Raw genomic sequence first — 21506 nt, forward strand, 5'->3', positions numbered from 1 at the left:
TAAAAAGTTCCTAACATGGGCCTGACTGGAAATCAAAGATTTTGAGACTTCTTTTCTCCCAGTGGGAGAGCATTAAAGTGAAGCTGACTGTGAACTGTAAAGAATTATTTTTTGATGGAGGTTAGAGCCGCCATATCTAAGCTTTTCCATCTGTGTTCCATCTTCTGAACAGTCAAGCGTACTGTTTCCCTGTAAGCCCCAGCACATAGACACAGACACAGACACACATGCCATTCGAGTCTCCACGTCAAAGCCTTCCATAAAGACTGGTTGCGGTGCTTTGAAGGAAAAAGATGGGATACTTATCCTGAAAGGTTTTATATTTCTCAACCACTCAGTTCTGCTTGGCGCCATTCAGGTCGTGCTTGTTTTCTAAGCATTAGGATTAAAATCTCTCTCCCACGAGAGCGCCAAGAAAAATCTAAAAATGGAATCTAAGAATTTGAGATGTCTGCCTCCAGGGACTGTTTGTGCTTCACCTCAAGATACAAAGCCAATTTGTGCTTGGTCCGACTTATTTCCATATATTACTTCAATAGAGCTTATTTCCATTTGTGGAAAATGAGGACAATTTCGTACCTTGCTGTTTAAATTCATTTGAGAGCTACGAAATGAACAGGCAAGAGTGTGTATGAATATTCAATATATGTTTATGCAGATATGATTTCATGAAACAGCTAGAATGACAGAATACATTTAGAAAATAGCTTATCAAAGTGTAATCAGATGCAATGCATGCACACTGAATGAAATATGCATGACAAATTGGCTTTGGAGAACACAGAGCAGGCAGGTCCTCTGAACTTTTGCACAAAAGCTCATTGAAATTCCTTTCAGTACGACTGTGGCACTACAGAGAAATAGACAGACCGACAGGAGCGACGAGTATAATGATTCCTGATTACAGAGGCGGGAAATGCCTTGCATCATATATGGGAATATCATTGCAATTTCACTGTTGAAAAAAAAGTAAACAAAAACACGAGATGAGCATTTAGTCATTTTATTTACAAATGTTACTGTTTGCTGCAATTCCAATCAGCATGATATATTCTTCACATGGAAACCTGCTTATGAGCACAATCTTCCATCTATAAGCGAAAACTCCAGACAAGTGATATCCAAGCAGCCATTTTTTTAAATATAAGTTTTGAAAGACTACTAATAATCTTAATTACTTCTCCCTGTTACAAACAAAAAGGCACATAGACGTTATAAGAATACATTGGTTGACAAAAATGTTAATAACACAAAGCTAGCAAGAAAAGCTTGAACAAGAGGGGATGATCCTTGAACCCTCTCCCAGTATCTCTAAAATCTTCCTTAGGGAAGGTCATTGGAAATATCTGTTTCTTTAATAGTAGACAATTAAACGCTTGACTAGTTTCATGACTAAAACATTGAAAAACTCTGGTGCATGCAGAACCCTTACACTTTGTACAACTGTAATACTTAATATGATAAAAACACATTAAAGAAATAACATCTTTGCAAGCTTACCCTCTCAATCACACTGTAAAAAAAAGGAAACATGATCAGCAAGTTTTTTAGAATCATAAATGGAAGTATGTTCAAGGTTGGAGTCCCAGCTATTTGCTATGGCTTCAATGTTCACTTCAATGTTTATGGGTTGTTGTCACAAGTAGTCTCTTCATCAATCTGCTGGAGTACAGTCATGTCACATAGAGGTTGGCTGGGCAGCTAAAAGAAAACATATGGCAATATTACATTAGTGAAAAGACAAAAACCCCAACACATCCGGATGTCAATCGACTGGATCAAGAACTCACTTTTAAATCGCATGTAGCAGGAGTTACAGTAGAGCTGCTTGTGTCGTATTCTGACTTCGGCCCCGGCTTCTGATCCTCCGAGGTCAGACTTGCAGTCAATACACTGAAGGGTTTAAAACAGGGAAAAGTTAAAGAGCTACGCAGCCTGTCAAAACTTAACCAAAAATATCCAAGTCCACGATAGGAGTAATGAGGATAAGGATAAACAGACTGAAGGCCCTTGACTGTATGCATAAAAACAGAAAAATGAAGGGAGGACACCAACAAAAACTGGGTAAAGTGGGAAGGATCACTGTTCAGATGCAGGACACCACCCTCAAGTGAAGACCAATGTTCAAGGATGATTCAACAGCCAGAATTAAGGATAGGTAGAAAGAAACAAGAAAAGGGGTTGATTAGTTTGGTTTGCAAGTTTTGGCACAAATAAAGATCTTGTTGGCATCACAAACAATCTAGTTTGCTCAGCTGTAAAGGCATCAGGACCTTAAATTCAATCTTATTCACCAGGTTAGTAATAAAAGAAAAAGAGTCTGGAATGAGTTAGTTTTTTGCAGTTAGTTTGTTGAGGATTGGCTGAGGAGTGCTGCCGTTGTGCTCCGTGGCCGACAGGAGCTGAACTCTCACCTTAAAACAGCCCAAATGAAAACAGAGCCCAAGGGACTCGATGATCATGGCTGCTCCCTTTCCCAGCGGGGTGTCACAGAATGTACAGATTTTCTTGCCACTCACTGACCTGGATTACAAAATGCAAGGCTGTGATTTGAGAGCCAAACACACATACATGATGCATGTATGAATGCAAACACACAAACACACAAACATATGTTCACACTGGAATACACTAGGATCAGACTGAATGTTTTTTTCCCCCCTGAAAACTTAGTATTTGCTTCGGATGTGGGCCAATTATTGTAAAATTATTTCATTTTTTAAATATAATTAACGGTTGTCTACTGCTGAAATTACATAAACTTCTAGCTCCATAAAATTAGTTCTGGAAAATGTTTATCAGTGTTTTGGTCACAAAATTGTTTTTTAAACTGGTTATTATATATAAAAACATAATGAACAACTGGAAAAAGAGACTCATTGCTGTATATGACAGTGAAATTAACCAGGGAATATGTATGAAAGTATAACAGTGTGTAAAAGTGTAAAAGTTTTTAAAAAGTGTGACCTGTTTGGTCTGGAGTGAAGGGTGAATTAATGGAGCAAATCATATAGAACACAAATATCATATAACAGCATAATAAAGGTTATTCCAAAGTATAACAAGTGAAAAAAAAGCGTTACCACTCCCAATCCAGAGTTACAGTTTACCACAACACCACCCAGACAATAAGTCTTCAACCCAGTTTACCAGTGAGATGTTAGAGGCAGTTTGTTTGGCATGTTAAGCAGTGCTGTTAATTTTACCTGCTCCGCTGCTGAGGGGCACCACCCTCAGATGTGGGCTCTGGAGAAGTGGTGGGTGACAGAGAAGTGGGTGAAAGGGAAGGTGACTGCTGGGACCAGGGGGATCCTGCCCTGCCTCGGAGGGAGCCCATGGAGTAGGAGGAGGGCAGAGTGGAGGAGCCAGGCCGTGCCCCTAACCCACCACCAAAAGAAGAAGTACTGCCGGAGAGGGCAGATTGAGGCCGAGTGTAGTTTGGTATATGAGAGTTGCTCCTGGGTGTCCATGATGACCGCCAGGAGTTGGAGGAGGCGTCCAAGTTGTCAAGAGACTCGCCTCTGTAAAGCCAACCCACGCCACACCCATGTTAGCCTGTTAGTTGAGGCATTTAAACCGTCTGGCTACCAGCTGTATCAGTTATAGCAATTTTTGCATTAAGAAATATCCACTAATGGTACAACTAAATGTGTTGAGGCAAAGGCAGACTGCTAGCCAGACTAAAGTCACAGGATATTAGTGAGTCTCTTAAGCCAACCACCATTACATTAGTGAACCCTGCACCCTCACCATACAACAGAGATGCAAGTTTGCCCACTGTTTGAGTTTGTCCTTTTGAGTGATGCCTCTTACAGTATGTACATTGGGAAGTGTGTGTACCTGCGCATGTGTGACATGTTGGACTCCTTGTTGGTGGCGGTCACTGAGCCCTGGCGGATCCAGCTGCTGTCCGTCAGCAGCGGAGTCTTCTTCTTCATCTCATTTAGGATCTGCTGACGCTCTAGCTCGGCCTGCGATGCGGACTGCTGACCCTTCATCTCACCCGCTCCACTGCTTGTCACTACAGTCAGAGAGGAGAGATAAAGATGAAACATGCAGGGTGAAATGAAAAGTGTCTGGGATGTCACAAGTGGATCGAGACTGGAGACAGTGTTTCATAAGTCGGGTTCAATTAAGTCTGACAATCAGATGGATCTGCTACAGCCTGTGATTAGAAAATTGTTTGAATTTAAAAAAAAGTTCAGATGCAACCTGAAAGAAATCATACTGCAATCAATACATTTATGTGTTTTGCTGCATGTCATTTTCTGGTCAGCTGACTGATTGATTCAGCATTTGGCTGGTGAGCTGTTAATCAAACAGCTGCAAGTTTTGATTTGATGAATGTCATAATTGACTAATCAGTTGATCAAAGTGCTCATAATGACAGCAGATTGACTGATTGAACGAAGTAGCGGCGCGTCAGGGGCAGACCCCACCTCTCTCTGGCTCTCTGTATTTCATGGCATTGAGGATGTTTCTCCTCTCCATCTCAAGCTCTGATGCAGCTCTCTGACTCCGGGCGTGTGTGTCATGCGTGCTCCTGTACTGCTCTTCCAGCAGCCAGTGAGCCATGCCCCCCCGCTGCATGTACCCACCTACAGTAATATGCAGGCCGAAAATATATGTGCATGCACACACGGTCGTCATTTTAAAAAAAACAAAAAAACAAAACAAGCAGTATGAAAACAAACACAGGCCAGTGCTGACATAACTTTAGGATATAGACATGGCCTAATATTTCTGGTCTGATACTTTATCATTGTTGCATTCACAATACTAGGCTATGTCTTGTAATAACACTTAAACTGACCTTTCCTCTGAGGCACTTCATCCAGCTGGGGAGTCGATCTGGACTTTGCCCTGTCAAATGAACAAAACACATTTAAGTGAATTTTTTTTTGACAACCAAACCATACATATATAATATTCAAGTGAAAGGCATTTTGATAGACCAATCACTGCATATAGAACCCCTGTTATTAAGTAAGTGGTGATTGAGGAACAATCACAGGTAATCACTATCTCAGCTAGAGACCTAATGCACTTGCTGGAGGACTTCCAATTTCATGTGCCAGTGCTGGAAAATGTGTATAAAAAATGACAAAAGAAAAAAAAGAAGAAAACAAGATTTCCTGTTTCAGAGGTTATGTGACAAAGAGTTCTTGTTTGTGCTCTTGTTTTTGCAGGGATATTTATTGTGAGACACTGCTTTGGCAGTTTTGGTGCAATTCTGGTGTTGCATAGATAACCTCTGATGCACAGATTGGCATAACAAACTCAGAAAAAGTGAACTTGGGGCTGAAAAATGTGGACAAACATTTATTCATTTAGGAGGTCAACCTATTTTTAGACAACCTATTCCACTTTACTATTATCATTATTACTCATTATTTTAATATTATGAAATACTATGAAACATTGTAATCATGAGGAAAATGTATTGCATAAAAGTATTTAGGAACAGCTTTTTAGTTATTAGCTGATAAGTGTTATGACGAGAAGCATGAGTATGACTGCAGCTGCAGTTGCACTCTCTCCTGTACTAACCTGTCTGCAAAGGACAGCTCAGGCTTGACACTGGCAAAGTCATTGGAGCCACGAGCCCTTTGATGAAGGGTAATGTGCAGAGAGAGAGGGTTACAGCACAGAGGTGGAGGACAAAGCACATGCAAACATGTTAGTTGGAGTTGTGTTAATGCACAGACAGTAAAGCATGTTATGTTTTACATTTGCATGAGTTGTTATCAGCATGAGGGACATATGAGGAAGACATGTGAGTAAGGTTTTACAAGAGGGAACACTGTCTCCACTGACCACTGCTGTTGCTCGTAGGCTCTCTCCTGCTCTCTGCGCTGCTGCTCTGCAGCTTCCTGTCGCCTCCTCTCCTCCTCCCTCTCCCTCTGCCTCTCCTTCTCCCTCTCCTCCTCTCTCCTCCTCTGCCATCGCAGCTCTTCCTCCTCCCTCCTCTTCCTCTCCTCCTCCTCCCTCCTCTTCCTCTCCTCCTCCTGCCTTTCTTTTCTCTTCCTCTCCTCCTGGAGACGCTGGAACTCCTGCTCCTCCTCCTCCCTCTTCCTCTTCTCCTCTGCCTCCCTTTGGTGCTCCTGCTCCTCCTTCCTCTTTCTCTCTTCTTCTTCCCATGGAGGAGGAGTGGGCTGGCTGACAGGAGAGAGGGGCGAGAGTGGGCTGGTGCTGCAGTTGTCCACCTCCAGGCTCTGTGGCTGCCAGAGAAAAGGAAGGTGAGAAAAGGAGAACTGCAACAACTGTGGTTTTGAAATTCCAATCAGGGGGGAGTTTGTTGCAAAACTATGTGCTGGAAAGACTTTTGCCAGACTTGTTGTGTGTCTTGTGTGGATAATCACATGACCAGACAGACTTCTGCTCTCGCTTTCCCTCAGTGCTTTATGTGAAATGAGCCTGTGTTTGAAAAGCCAGAAGTACACATGCCTGGCCACATAATAGCTGCATAATTACAGCAATCTCAATTAACAACACTATCAAAGCTTTGTGGACACATTTACATAATTTAGTGCAATGAGTCAGAACGTATTGTCCCCTTTTAATATTCTCCAGTTGATGTTTCAGGTATTAGACTATAATACATTCAAAATAAATTAATTTCCTTACCTCTTGTTGGTCTACATTCTTGGTAATGTCCTGCTGGGCCTTGAGCCACTCCTCCTGCAGTTTCTCTTGGTCACGCTTATATTTTTCCTGGGTGAAAAAGTAGATAGAGAGGTCAGAGGTCATTCCATTAAATATACACAGTCACCCCCCTCCCAAAAAACAAACAAACAAACAACCCAAGAAAAAACATACACATGCATAGCTGTATCATTTTCCACATAATTTCAACTCAAAGCTCGCCTACATGTTACCTAACCATCCTCACACCTAGAGAAGCTTGCCCTGGGCAGGAAGTCTCCCTGGCACGTCATGAAATCAGGCCGTTTATCCAACAGGGAATAAGGCTGGAGGAGTAACAAGCCTTCCCGGCTACATCAGCACTGTTCTTTGTACACCTTTCATCTCAATCCAGAAATAGACCTTGAGAAAAATGTTTGACAGAATTCTACAATATTTAAGCTGGACACTCGATAGATGCTTTACATTTAAGCTGTCTGAGCGCTGCCTATAAGAAGCAGTTTCTATTGTATGTGAGGGCATCCTATTCTGTTACTTGAGCGCTGTGTGCAGCGTCAGGGAACAGATTTCCAGAATGGGGAACAAATGGATTGTTGGGTTGCTTCATTTGGTATTTCCAATTTTCTTAATACACTGCAGACTCAGTTGCCAGTTTGTTAGGTCACTTAGCCAAAATGAATGCAGTATAATACAACAGCCCTACAATGAATCTTACCTTCATAGATGTTTTTTTTTTCTTTTATAATTGTTGTTGAAATTGTTTTAGAGAACTGAAGTTGAAAAAAGATCAATCTTGACCTTAGAAACAGCAGTTGACATACCAATCACCACAAAGACCATTTATTGCTGTTCTGGAGCATTTGATCATGTCCACCATCCGCTAAGCATAAATACATCATCATCCACCTAGTACTGCACTTCAGTGAACTAGAAAAACTCAATCTGCTGAAGACGATCATGTGATTTGAGCCAAACCTCCAGAATAGGTACAACATGGATCTTGAGGCAACATTTCACCTCATTAAATTCTCAACAGTATTTTAGACTATATTCGTTTTAACTAGTTGTTCCTAATAATAGGAGACCGAGTGTAAATGCTAAGAAAACATTGTACCTAAATGAATACAACTTAATGTACCTGTAAGAGGCGCTCCTGCTCCTTCTGCCATTTCTCTTGTCTTTTTCGCTCCTCCTCTGGGTCCCAGGACCAGCGGCTGGAAGCAGGAGTGATTGGCGGAACAGGTATCTAAAGACAGAGAAGACCGACATGCAACATGAATGCACATGCCTGCACATACAATCTTACTTGAAGCAACAGCAGTTAGCTGACAAAAAGTTTTGTCTGTTTGTTTCAGAATGAATGTTTGAATGAATGTCTTTTATACTATATTTGTAAGTAGTGTCCACTGTGTCCCCTGTATGACATTCTTACTGACAATGTGGTATTGTTAAATCACGTCAATCTAACCTAAAATCACAGATTTGTCTGAGTGCTTTACCATTCATACAACAAACACCATTTACTGTTTGATTCTGGAGTGAACCTGCCTCTTTGGTGAGCTACCAAAGGGGCCCCTGTGAGATGCTTTGTAATAACAGTCACAGCTGCTTTCAAATATGTTGGCATGCTAGAAGAGCAAACACTAAAGAGACAGAGACTGCTTTTATGCACTGATACTACTTACATCTGGTACTGCAGACTCTGATCCTCCTTGAAAAGAAAGAAAATCATCCAGTCAATACTGCTGGCATGCAAAGGCAAAGCAATGGAACACAAATACAAGTCAACCTTTAGGCAATAAACCATATCAACACAAGGTTGACAAGCTTATTAAGGTTTCAACTTGATTATTAAGTCAAGTACCAATTCATCACTGAATGTGACATTTAAAACCATAACAGTAATTGAAATTTTCAACAAAGGTCAAATTTCACCCATTAGTACTTATTGATTCCCTCATTTCAAGATCATCTACTAGTAGGCATTTACATTGGGAGTCAGCCCAGTAGTTCTGAATAGGAAAATCAATAAACACATTATGAGCACAGCAAGATAAAATAAACTAAAAAGAAAAACACACATCAGCAGCATGCATAAGATGCACACAAATACAGCCCAGCCAGTCTGAAAAGCTAACAGACACTTCAATACAAGCATGCCAGAAGAGCAACGACGATGCTTTTAACATCATGCGCAGCAAAGTGAAGGTAACCATGTGTTAAACCTGGACATCAAAAATGCCACAAACACAACACAATTGAATGATTTGTATTTGTGGTTGGTATGCCAGTGTAGTATCTGACATGCTGTTCAACCGTTGCAGCTCAAAATGTTTCTTTTGAACATTTTTGCCCCATTTTTCTTAGAGGGGTTTGAAATAAGAAGCCTCCAAAGCACACAGATGTTGGATTTGGAAGAAAAGTCTGCCCTACAAAGCCAAAATGCAAATACAAAGCCAAATATGACTTTCTGACATGTGTTTTACCATATGAAGATGATTATACTGCAGATACTGAATGTATTTCAAAAAAGTACAATTTTCAGGAACTATAAAAACTAGGTACTGACTGCACCTTAGCTACTAAAGGATTGCTGGTGGGCAGACAGTTAGCCTACCCATTATCTTAGTAATTGAGTTTGTTTTACCACATTAATGAGGCAGCAGTAATTAAATCAAATCATGGTAAAGAAAACTGCTTAACGCTAACTAGCCTAACTTAGATTGTTCAAACATAGAGTACAAGCTGTTATACCTTCAAACTTCAGAACTTTTTTCTCAGCTTCACTGTTATTGCCATTTGGTTTTGTAAGGCCGAATTCCTTAATGTGCTCCAAAGCTGAACAATAATGTCACTAAACTCTTGTTTGAACAGCATGTTAGTTTTTCTGGTTGTACAAGGCAAAGGTGAAGACATCACTGCACACTCAACCCTGTTTACCACAAAGATAGACCAGCGCACTGACACTGGACCCTGAGCCGCCTGAAGGAGGAAGGGGCACAGCAAAAGGGTTAAGCTCTGCTGCCAGAAAGATCATCTAAATAAATAAATAAATAAAAATAAAGTAAAATAAAATAAAGGTACAGCCCTAAAACAGAACCATGGAGGAATCTATTTAAATCCAGACAGCTCATTATCAATTGATAATAGGTTATTTCAATTGAACGGGAGGGTGTGACGCATAAAAAACATGCACAAAAATTCCTTGGAAATCTGAGGAATTCAGTGAGACAAAAGCACAGAGAACCCAGCCACCAAATTACACAGACGCCAGCATTATTATTTAGAGCCCCCACCCTGCTTTGATCAGTTCTTTTTACCTTGTTCAAAAAACTCTGACCTCCGTTTTAAGTTTTTCAAAGATATGGGTTCTGATTCTACATGAGAAATGAGAACAGGATACAGTGAGGCACAGCTGAGGAGAAAAACACGTTTTACCAGAGGAGATACCACCTTATACTACTAACATATTACCATGAATTTCACATACACTACATGTTAAGCTCTATCATAATCACATGTTGCAGATGATGGTTTCATTACATCATTGTGTTTTGCAACACAGTAAATGTCCATCCATATTTCAATCAAGAAAATGACACCACCTACTGGTATTAAGTACTGAAATAGTGATCAAAATCAATTTCATAATTTTTTTCACTTTTTTGATTGTGGGCTCTGCTCTTTACCTTTGTTCCTCATGGTCACTGACTCACGGAAACCGCCATTAACTCCGTTTGAAGCCACATCCTGTAAGGAGACACGGCAGGGTGTGTGCTCATTAGAAAGGAATAATCAGGAATAATACAGAAATAAAAATTGATTAAACCTGAATCAATCTGAGTTTATTCTGGGTCACTTACGATAACTGGAGGGGCGGGGGTCTCTTTGGATGGTGGCACTTCTGTGGAAATGCGTGAGGTGAAATCCAGGCTGGAGTTGACAGTATTTGTGTCAGGAGAACCTAGAAGTATTGGATGATCCGTACTGGTCAGATTGATGGTCTTATGGCTTTTATATGGCAGGGAAGGTTGATCTCTGTCCCAGTCTGCACGCAGACAATGCAATGGCAAAACATAGGATGCATGTTTGCACATATAACCACATGTTTTCTGTGCATGTGTTTGTGTAACAATATTGTATTTTGTGAAACCCAACATCTGACATAGAATTGCCTATTAACATAAAGAAAACTATAAAGCAGGGGGCAAGGTTGTTGTTATGATGTTATAATAGAGAGCAGCAGGGGCTGACAGAGAACCCACCTTCCTCAGCCATATAGCCTATTAAAGCTTCCACAAACCCACACAGTGTTTTTAACAGGCTCACAACCACAGGTCTCCACTAAACTATTTTAACAAGTACTGCATGTTAGATCAAGTCAGCTATGCTGGGTGGTTTATTATTTTTGTAGGGTGACGCTGATGTGGTTGAAACAAGCCTGTTATACTAACACTGTGAAAACAACACAATTGCATTCAGAGGACGGTGGACCTGTGTTAGTTCCTCCACAAGAAAAATACCACATGGATAGAAAGGAATGCTGACGAGACGGAAAAGGACCAAAAAGAAGAAACTAGTAGAAATTAGGGGAAAAGGAGGGATAAAAGAGTATGGTAGAACAGGAAACAGAAAAATGCACACATAATAGACATAAACACCACTGAAGTCAACACAATAACTGGCTCTCCTTTTCAGAAGAGAAACCCAGTAGCTGTCATGAGATCATTCATGGATGATTTCACAATAGTTTACGGACCAATTTAAAGTGTCAAAACTGTTTAGCAATGCAAACAGCGTAAGTAGCACTGTCATTTCAGGAATGAAACCCTTAAAGTCTCTCATGCCCCTTTAATATCACACTCTCAAGCACACAGAAACACACGCACACACAGGTTTACTTAAGTCACTTTTGGGGTGTAGACTTACATTAATTTCCTGGAGACTTACCCTAACCATAACCTTAAACACTGACTCAAAGATTTGTGTTTTACCAACTGGGGACATGGCTTTTGACCCCAGTTGCACAACTTATTCCCAATCAACTGATCTCAAGTCAGGTGTGTGTCCCTGAAAGTGGCTTAAGTCACACCCACACATGCACACACTGTCCAGATGACTCACTGTTCCTGCCATGACGGCGTATATCCATGACCAGACTGCCCTCCTGTAGAGCATCGTCCATGCCAGCCTTCCAGTCTGTGTAGCTCATTTCTGCCACCTGGTGCCCATTCAATGTCAGCACCTCATCCCCGGCCTGAAGCTGGCACATCTCGGCTGAGCTGCCTGTATGAGACAGAGGACGGGACATTAAATGCAGAGAAGTTGTCTGATTCCACCATTGCTGTGACTTCTCCCATTAAACACTCCATTATACTTTCACAGAAATTGATATATAAGGAAATGCCTAATTACAGTGTTCACACCAGTATCATATTCCTCAAGTAGCAAAGAAACAATTCACTACTATTTAAAGAACAATAATCTTCTGATACTTTTATCTGTTTGGCCTTACATGTTTTTCAGGGTCTCTGATAAGTTTTTGAGACTCATCAATATATCAAATTACTGCAACTCAAAAGAAAAGACTTGAAATGCAGTGATTGTTTTAAACATTCCTCCAACTTAGCATTGCAAAATCAAAATCAATGCAGCAGAACCAGGGTTATTGTCTTCATTATATTCTATGCATTCTTAAAACTGATCAAAATCTGGCACCTTCATTGCCCACATTACATACAGTACTTGACTATACTTGACTAGATTCAGCTGACTGTCCAGCCTTGGGTGTGTTATCCTAGTAGCGGCTAATGTAGCCTCAAGTTGCTAGCCTCACAGATGAAAAGTACACAGATAAAGTGCCTTAAGGGACATTACATATTATTACATACAATTATAATTACATTACATGGATAGATATTACTCAAAATCTATAAACAGACTTTGATGTGTAAATAAGTGGAATTACACTTTAAACTTTTTGAGATGGACATTTCTGTTTTTTTTTAATAAAATCAGCTGTTTCTAATTAGTGTAATTTAAAATGGAACTGTATGCACATACTTATGATGTATTTTGCTTGACAAATACTTATCGATACTAAAAGCTATATAGAGTCCCAGACAGTCTTTTCCAACCAACATGTTCTATCTCAACTTGTATAAATGATTTGACAAGGTTGACACAATAGAACGTACTATTAGAGACTATAGTGAACAAAGCATGCTGTAAGCTGAAACTGCTGTAACAACACTGGATTACATGTTTTGATGTGTAGTGTGTGTGCTACCAGTATTATAAGTTATTATAATACATGGCATACTGAAATATGGAGGTGGGGAAATCTCAGTAGATAGAGAGGCTCAAGCCCAGCAGATCTGACCCAGATAGATGCCGCCCTACATAGGTCTGGCACAGCCTCTCCGATGGACTGGAAAACCTACTAACAACTAACCAGCAGTGTCTGACTGTAAAATATTTCAGATCCTGAGTGCTGATTTCCAATATTACTAATGTACTGTATCTGTACACATCAGTCATCTTTTGACCATTGCCTGTTTGTTTTTCTTCCACTGGGCTTTACATCTGGGAATATTAGCATTTAAGGTTGTCAGTTTTGCTAACCTGCACACATTACAAATTCAGAGGATGAATAAAATGCTACCTATACAATCAAAATTCCCCCTTTGAAGGCATATCTCCGAAATATCTCTGTTATTACCTGGATGGATGGATGTGACGCGAGCTCCAGTTGAGTCCCAGTTTGTCTGAAAGCCAAAGTCTCTGCTGCTGTTGGGCTTCTGGTTTAGGCTGATCCGCATCTCACAGTAGTTCTCCTAGAAACCAAACACCAACACAAGGTGAGCAGAATTGCTACAACAGCTCCTTACATACACTCAAAACAGAGTTTAATGTACAAACATATAGATGACTTTCCATCGCTCTGGAGAGGAGTCCGCATGTCAGGTTGTGTCTGTGTGTTGGCAGGCTTGTTTTTTGGCAAGAAATCTTGTATTAATGATTTATGGCTGTTGATTAAATGTCAACCTGCTATACTTTTTTGCTGTGCTGAATTGTATTATTTTTTAGCTTTTGCATTATGAGAAAAATAATTTATTTTTGATTAATCCATTAGGGCTCACTGAGCACATAGCTAAAGTAACAGTAGATTACTTGACTGTTCAGTCTCGGATAAAATTTGTTTAACAAATGCATGTATTGTATTTCAAAGTCTTAAACGCAGCCAACAGAAAAAAAGCGGATCTGTTTTTGTCAACAGTAGGTCATTTGAGTACCTGGTTGGTATCTTTGGATGGATCAGGACTGACTGGAGCTTCACTCTTGACCTGAGGTGGGACAGGCGAGACGCTCTGGGTTGAGGTGACACTTTTTGCTGTGGTCTCTTCTTGCTCCTCCTCATCTGAGCTGCTCTGGGTCGAGCTGGACTGGGAAGGAGCCTCATCCTCAGAGGTCATGAACTGGTGATAGCGGCTCGGCACAGATGTCTTCTTCACATCGACACCACCGTTGACACGCTTGTGAGAGTCATCCATCTATCCGGAAAAGAATACAAAGAATGAGTCATAAATTAACTTGAATAACATTAAAATGAAAATCTATTTTATTCTTTAAAAGACCTTATAATAGGGATGAATCAATTGATGAATGTGTTGTCATCCGTTTTAGTCTCCCTTTGATACATCATTAACTCACTCAAGAAAACCGTAGATGACTCCCCTAAAATATTTAAACACAATGTACTTTCCCTTTACTACAACTGTAATGAATGTGAAGATGGCTGAAAATAGTAGCCCTGCTAGATGAGTTAGCATTATAAAAAACACTAGCTTCATCCATTACTCATGAAGTAATCAAGACTCTTGAGAAACTCTGATGAACTAAAAACAATTTCAACTGTACCTGACCAATGAGGCAAGGCTTTCTAACCGTCAGACAAACGCTCCTCCTGCCCTCTCCTGTCCTTCAGCCCTATGCTGTGCACAGGTGTAGTTTGTATTTAGGTGTAGAACAACCTAGTACTCACTGTAAAGACCCGGGGATATGAGGTGATGCGAGAGGTCTGGGTCCCGAAGGGCCTTGGCGTGACAACTGAGGTTAGACGTGAGCTATCCGATCTCTGGTAGCTCCTGGGGAGGGAGGCAGAAACCCGAGACACCCCGGGAGGCTTGGGTTCCATTGAGCTGTGCTGTGGTTGTTGTTTGTACAGGGAACCAGAGGAGGGGGTCACTGCCTCAGTCTGTGCGCCTGATAATGGGCGCCTTGGCTCTGGCACTTTTTGTAGAGAGTGACGAGAGGCTACGGTTGAGGTCTCCTCTGTCTTGGCTGTGCTGGTGGGTTCTGAGTCTGGAGTCCTCTGAAAGGAGGGTGCAGCTGATGGAGCCTGTGGCTTGTGGAGAGAGCTGTGGCTGGTGGGAGTGTTGGTGGTCGTGGTGTCACTGCTGACAGAACTGTCCACAGTGTCAGCTTTACGTGCAATGGGAGGGGGGCTAGAGGCTCTGTCGGTAGATGGGGAGGCAGCGCGGGGTTTGTCCTCTTTCAGAGAAGGCTCAGGGCGGTAAGAGGAATAGCTTGGAGTGTCAATAGTGTAGCCCCTGGCAGGAAGGGTTCTGGTACGAGGGGCGATGGCAGGTCTATCAAATACGTCGTCGTCGTCGTTGTATGAGAGACTCCCAAGACGACTACCAACGCTGTTATGTCCTTTACTTTCTCTGTAGATCCAACAGAGAAGGAGAAGGAGAAAGAGATAAAGAGGTAAATTGGAAAAAAAGTGGACAGTGATGGGTGAAATGAAAAACAGCAATGGAAAGGGATGCAATTTGGGGAGATGAAGGGGGGAGTACAGAGGGTTAGTTCCAAAGATGAAATGAGGGGGGTATGAGTAACAGAGAGGAGAGTAGAAAGAAGAGCACAGGTTGGAAAGGGGAGGGTAGAGAGATGGGGATAAAAGGAGAAGCATTGTAAGTCATGATTCGATTACACTTTCACACTGACTAAAGGCACAATTACAGAGAGTCTTCTCATTCACTCCTGTAATCCTGTAGTCTCTGTGTTTATTACCACAAAACTTTTCATGCACACATTTTATTTTATTACCTTGTCATGAAAAGCAAAGAATCCCCTTCCGAGGGTAAAAAATTATGTAAAAGAGGAACAAATTCAGTGTTTGTTGTTTTAGTCAAGTCCAAGATTACACATAAGATTGGAAATTGTAAGGTATTAAATTTAACAGTTGGTGCTATTTACTTTATCTGAACTTCATCAAGACATCAGGTGTATTTTCCCTTACCTCTCCTCTTGCATTTCCTTGAAGGTCTTAGACCTTCTGTTGCCGCTGTATGTTATCTGCTCTATCTTCTCCCTTTCCTCTTTCTTCTTCACTATATCAGAGTTGACACTTTTGCGTCGGTTCTTCCACTTGCTCAGGTCCTGCAGTGAAAGCAAAATTGGATCACCTTGGGCATCATTTCATACGAATTCAAGTAAGATCTGGATTAAACTGCTCGGTTGTGTTGCTTGGATAACTATTCTGTAGACAGAAGCGAAGTTGAGAAGGAGAAAGACAAAAAAAGAGAAAGGGCTACATTTGAAGGTGTTCTATTTGTGTACTTTAGGCTCCTCCCGGCTCACCTCCCCTGTGTATTGGGGACTGTGTGACCTAAATGCTGCTTCAAGACTCCATTATTTTACCATGACACCAATCAGACTGCTGACACCATCACAGCCACTGATGTATACTGTATGTGAAAAACATTTTCTTTTTTTGATTGTCCTACACAGGAATGTGTGAGGGACCAATGGTGTTTAAAATGGGAGCATCACTTGCTACACTTGTTACATTTTCTAAGAATTCAATTCAGTTATTTTCATTGGGCTCTCTGTCTTAGATTACATCACAACATCATTCCACATTAACTCTATTATTAGTATTTACAGTATGTGGTACTTCCTGCCACAAACACTGTGATTTAGAAATGAGGACAATCCATAGCCAGAGGGCAGTGCTGCACCAGTGTCTGCGTCTGTCGTTGGCTTCTATCTAAACAGCTATCTTTTCACCCCATGGCAACAGACTGCACCACACCACCTGCCCTCCTGATTGCCACTCTAATAACACAGATCCCGTAGATCATGTCCTCACATTTCAGGTCAACCTTATCTGTACAACATAACTTTATGCCATCGGTGTGCCTTGAATTATATGACAAGATTGGTGGGAAAAAAACAGATATCCTCCAGCGTTCCTGTGCAGTACACATATCAGTTATACTCACGTCTTGCCATTGATCGTCACTCTGCTTGACCTGCTCACGATACCGCTGCAGATCTTCGGTTTGAAACTGACGGATGACGGAGGGTTGAGCTTGGATATCGCTGGTCGATTTGCTCCTGTGGAGAGAAACAGTAAATAGGAGAAAACTTTTTTTGAAAAGACCAGCGGGCATCATCAACTTAGAGGTTGAAGGGATGTTCAGTTTTTACATCCTCACTGAAGCTTTATGGTTAAAAAACAAAAAAAGTTGGAAAGGTTAAAAAACCACTCTAAGTATGCATGCACTGTTTCTTACCAGTGTGTCAAATAAGCTGTAGGGAAAAAACACCATCCAATGTTCAAAATATCAAAATATATTCCAACTTGTATCATCCACCCATATATTTGACACTGATGCTGACAGCAAAACTGATGAAACATTTAACCTGTGACCAAGTGTTAGTTTGCAAACACAGCACACTCAGTCAACCACAAAAAAACAACAAAACTGCGGGGCTATTGAAGCATAGTGGGTTAGTAACATATATCACAGCCTGCCCTGTCATGCAAAAAGAAAAAGTTATTCAAAGCTCACAGCCTTTGGAAAAAATTCACTCTGTTTTCTTACTTACCTGTAAAGATTTACACTGTCTCATATTGCTATCAGTAGCATGAAGTGTACTTATTGCTCAGTCATAACTCTCACTGGGACACACTGCAGTTAAGGTAGATGACCCAGCGTATTACCATTGTATGAATCTTTTCACTTTGTTGCTTTGTCAATAGAGCTTTGTGAAGCAATGAACACCGCCCTCCCTCACCCTGAACTTGGCCCTGTGCCATACAATACACCATGTTGTGTGTCAGCATTTAGCAGCTAGAGAGTGAGAACAGCAGCACAAAAGCAGGAGGGCAGCGGGAGAGCGACGGTAAGAGGTCAGAGCAAACGCAAACGTGCCACATTCCTGGGAGCCCGTATCAACTCACCCGTCGATACTCTCTTGCATTTGCCGCTGTCTAGGAAACCAGAGAGAACCACAGACAACAAAGTCACATTTCTGCAGATTGGCCTTGAATAGTGAGCCTGAGAGTGGTCCTACTTAAGAGCCTGAGGCTGATTAGTGACTCTGCAACCTGCTCATCTCCAGGTGGTGAACTTCAAATATATCTAAACCCAGTCAAGACATGACTTTGCTGGTTATCCCTGAAGAGGATAGAATTTAGGGTGTGTATACAGAAGGCTTACAGCAGAGTATCACCTTTCCTTGGCCTGAAAGTTGTCTGGTGAATTGTGCTTGTATCTTTTTCTAAACAATGCTGCCTTTCTGGAGACCCCAGGATGATGTCACTGGCAACATGGCTTTACATATGGAAGTGAAGTAAATCCAGATGGCCTTGACTTAAATGGCTGCTTTGTGCATGCTTGTGTGTGACTGTTCATGTGCAAACACTGCAGTACAGATTTGTGTTTGAGTTACTATGGAGTCCACACTGGTCGCATCTTCTTTCAGAGCTATGGGGAATTTCTATAGGCTTTCATGTTGCCTCAACATGTAATTGCACTGCTTGGTACTGTCAGCGTGGTATGTTTAGTTATTACTCAGGGTTGGACCTTTGCACACACTCATACTGCTGCACTTTGAGCTTCATATGTCATGTGAAATTATTTTTTACTTTGAAAAACAACATTATACTCTGGTCAGATCCATATCACTGTAGGTGCAAGGTAAGGCCGACAGATGGCCAATTAAGTGCATTCCATCACAAGATAACAAAGTCTCTTATTTTCTTTATTAAGCTTGAATATTTTTTCCATTCACAGGCAAACTCAGTCTGATGGGAAAATCAAGAGCATTATGCAGAATTTGAGTCTGTTAAACAGTTCTCATGATGTAACAAATAATTTGGTGAGTGATGTTGGAGAATTGATGCTCTTTTGTTCACAAATCACACATCAAAATACACAACAACATAGTTTAAAGTACAATCTGGTATTTCAGTCTAAATGTATATATATTGTGTTATGGTAAAATATACCATTTCTCCATTGTACAGAAACCATATTAAATGGCCCTATGAATTGATTGGACCTTTAATTTCAGTGAAACAACAAACATTTAAAACAAGCAAAAGTTCAGAGTTGTTGTAGCAGTGAATTCAGAAGGCTTAGTAAAATAAAACTTCTATCTGTGACTGTTGTGGCCATCAGGGGAAATCTTCTCAAGCTGGGTAAACATGCAGTCTACACAGCTTCAGCATCAAGCACAGAATATTTCAAGATTAAAATGGCACAGAAAAATTAGAGACAAAAAAAGTGTACAGCATGAGGAGAAGCTAACAGACACTGTCACAGCAATCTGTTTCTACAACTTCAGAGCAGCTAGCCTCTCCACCATGAGCCTTTTCTTATATCTTAGCTGACTGGCTTCCCTGATAGCCTGCCACCTCTGCAGGTCACCTTCGCTACATGAAGATGGCACTGATGGAGTCATCTGATTGGCTGATCCCTGGTTATGATCAGAACAAACTCCAAGCTTCCGGACCAGCATGTCATCCGTTTTTGGACGCATCTCCTTTTCAACCTCATTCTGTTTATTATCTGCTGCTTCCTGTGTCAGAGGACATGGAGGGCACAGGAGTCTGGCTTTGAGGTCAGGAGGTAGAGCCCAGGGCTCTGGGATGGGCATAGGATGGTAGTTGTCAGGGGCACCTGAGAGGGGCCGCTGTTGCTGAGCCTGCTGACTTTTCTCCTTACGATAGACCACATCGTCCTGCTCGATATCTGGGTACTCGCTCTCCTCAGTGCTGTCGTGGCCATGTCGTTGGGTGATGATATTGAGTTGTGGCTCAGACGTGTAGAGACGACGTTTAGGAGACAGGTGAGTCTTCATCATAGCCAGGTCCATGTTGGACTGGAAGGCCAGGGTGCGCCTGGTAAACATGTCATCATTCTCCAGGTCGGGAGTAATGCTGTCATAATCAAAGGTATCTGGGGGCTCCCGGGGGTCTTGGCGCCCACGGAGGGCCCACCTCTCACCTTTGACAAGTTTGGGACCGGAGGCGGGGTCCACTGGGGCAAACACCAGAGGAGGTGTCACTAACAGGGGGGGCTGTATCTTGGGGAGTTGTGGGGAAGTGAGTGGTTGGATAATAGGACTGCAGAGCCGGCAAAAGGAGAGAAAAGGACAGAAAGGTGATGAGTGCATGCATGTGAACTAGATCAAAGAGAAAGAACAGGAGGAAGAGATACAACAAGCAGCCATATTAGTCATATTTGATTCAAACAGAAGTTGATCAAATCCAGATTTTACTAATTCACTGCTATGAAATAAAACTGCAATATATAGCAACTAGTTGCTATAAAAAAAGATAAAGTCTTCACTTAGAATAGGCGGCAATAAAAATAGAATAATGCTGAGACAGCCTATTTACTCAGTGCAAGCAAACTGCTTCATGAAGCATGTTAGGGCAACTGCAGCAGTGTGTTTTATCATTAGTATAATAGAAAGCATCTCATCAGATACTCTGCCTTGACAGAAGCCAATTAAATTTCTCTTATAAATTTTGGATGCCCTAGAACATTCCTGCATCGTCATAGTCATGCAGCTGTATCGACCTTTTTCCCACAACAACGGTGGTGTGAGCTGAGGCCTCGTGTGTGTGGGAGTGAGAGGGAGAGGGGCCGGAGGGAGAGGGGGCAGAGGAGAGCCAAGGACTGATGTCACAGTCTGAATCGTCTGATGAAGAGCCCGACTTCTTTTGGCTACAGCCGAGGACAGCAGGGTGGAGGATGGTGAGAAAGAGGACAGAAGTAGACAGAGGGTGAAGAAGGGGAATAATAGGAGGCAGTGGTAGGGAAAGAGAAAGAAATGTAAGTGGGAGAATTTGACAGTGTACAGAAAAATGCAGTGAACGATAGTACACCAGATTTGGGATCTTATGACCCGGAAGCATAAAGTGGCATGCATAATATTCAAGGAAAGCAAAATCAAGTGTGGCAGATAGAACAGTGAGGAAAGATTGTGCAAGAAGCAGGGAATAAATTGAATCTATGTGATTGCTTCTCTGTAAAACATAAATTATGTGTTTCATTTGGATTTCAATGCCCTTACACACCTGAGGCCCTGCATCCTTTTGTACCATGGTCTCTTCTGAGAGCCCAGTCTGATCTTCTGTATGTGAATGTCTTCTTCAGGTGTCCAGAACTTGGGTAAGAACTTGTTATAAGATTCATTCCCAGCAGGCTCGGGTTTGATGCCCATCTTGCGGGCATAGAGATCATCCTGGATGGGGTCAGCATAGCCCACCTCATCATCCTCCTCCTCAGAGTCACCGTATATCTCCCTGAACAGGCTGTCAGTGGACACAGCTCGGCGGTGGTCCACCTTCACGGAGCCCTTCTGGGCGGGCTGCATTTCCACACTGTTCATGTCGCTGCTGCTCAAGAGAGACAGCCAATCACACATGTCAAAAGCATTTTTCAGCAAGTATAGCACACCAGTCACGCAAAAAAAAAGGAGCATGTTCCTTGAGTGCAACAGCTCTCGAATGGAATGATGCAAGTATTAGAAAACCAATGCAAGCCAAAAAC

The 21506-nt window shown here is 41.7% G+C and overlaps 2 protein-coding genes across 4 annotated transcripts in view; both read right to left on the minus strand.

Moving 5' to 3' along the window:
* Positions 1–729: 729 nt before the first annotated feature.
* Positions 730–21506, minus strand: part of LOC128367944 (LIM domain only protein 7-like) — a 47135-nt gene continuing 26358 nt past the window's right edge. Inside the window, exons 9-30 of one of the 3 annotated variants that reach the window (XM_053328651.1) lie at positions 17903–17932; positions 16938–17052; positions 15953–16092; positions 14690–15374; positions 13941–14198; positions 13367–13481; positions 11770–11931; positions 10509–10693; positions 10335–10395; positions 9966–10022; positions 8331–8356; positions 7784–7891; positions 6628–6714; positions 5818–6221; positions 5551–5607; positions 4814–4863; positions 4440–4598; positions 3841–4021; positions 3207–3521; positions 2415–2523; positions 1791–1893; positions 730–1701 (exon numbers count right to left, since the gene is read on the minus strand). In XM_053328651.1, coding sequence (XP_053184626.1) covers positions 1679–1701; positions 1791–1893; positions 2415–2523; positions 3207–3521; positions 3841–4021; positions 4440–4598; positions 4814–4863; positions 5551–5607; positions 5818–6221; positions 6628–6714; positions 7784–7891; positions 8331–8356; positions 9966–10022; positions 10335–10395; positions 10509–10693; positions 11770–11931; positions 13367–13481; positions 13941–14198; positions 14690–15374; positions 15953–16092; positions 16938–17052; positions 17903–17932 — 3430 coding nt within the window. In that variant the 3' untranslated portion in view covers positions 730–1678. The remainder of the gene's footprint in view (positions 1702–1790; positions 1894–2414; positions 2524–3206; positions 3522–3840; positions 4022–4439; positions 4599–4813; positions 4864–5550; positions 5608–5817; positions 6222–6627; positions 6715–7783; positions 7892–8330; positions 8357–9965; positions 10023–10334; positions 10396–10508; positions 10694–11769; positions 11932–13366; positions 13482–13940; positions 14199–14689; positions 15375–15952; positions 16093–16937; positions 17053–17902; positions 17933–21506) is intronic. The other 2 variants (XM_053328650.1, XM_053328649.1) reach the window with 2 other exon arrangements.
* Positions 18004–20147, minus strand: LOC128367952 (LIM domain only protein 7-like). The gene has a single exon (XM_053328660.1). The coding sequence runs from the start codon at positions 20119–20121 to the stop codon at positions 19279–19281; it is 843 nt and encodes a 280-aa protein (XP_053184635.1). The 5' UTR covers positions 20122–20147; the 3' UTR covers positions 18004–19278.

The sequence above is a fragment of the Scomber japonicus genome, chromosome 11 (assembly GCF_027409825.1).
Source record: "Scomber japonicus isolate fScoJap1 chromosome 11, fScoJap1.pri, whole genome shotgun sequence".
In the NCBI taxonomy this organism is placed as follows: Eukaryota; Metazoa; Chordata; class Actinopteri; order Scombriformes; family Scombridae; genus Scomber; species Scomber japonicus.

Excerpts from the sequence above, each read along its gene's own strand:
- LOC128367952 (XM_053328660.1), bottom strand. The coding sequence starts at position 20,121 with ATGCACTCATCACCTTTCTGTCCTTTTCTCTCCTTTTGCCGGCTCTGC.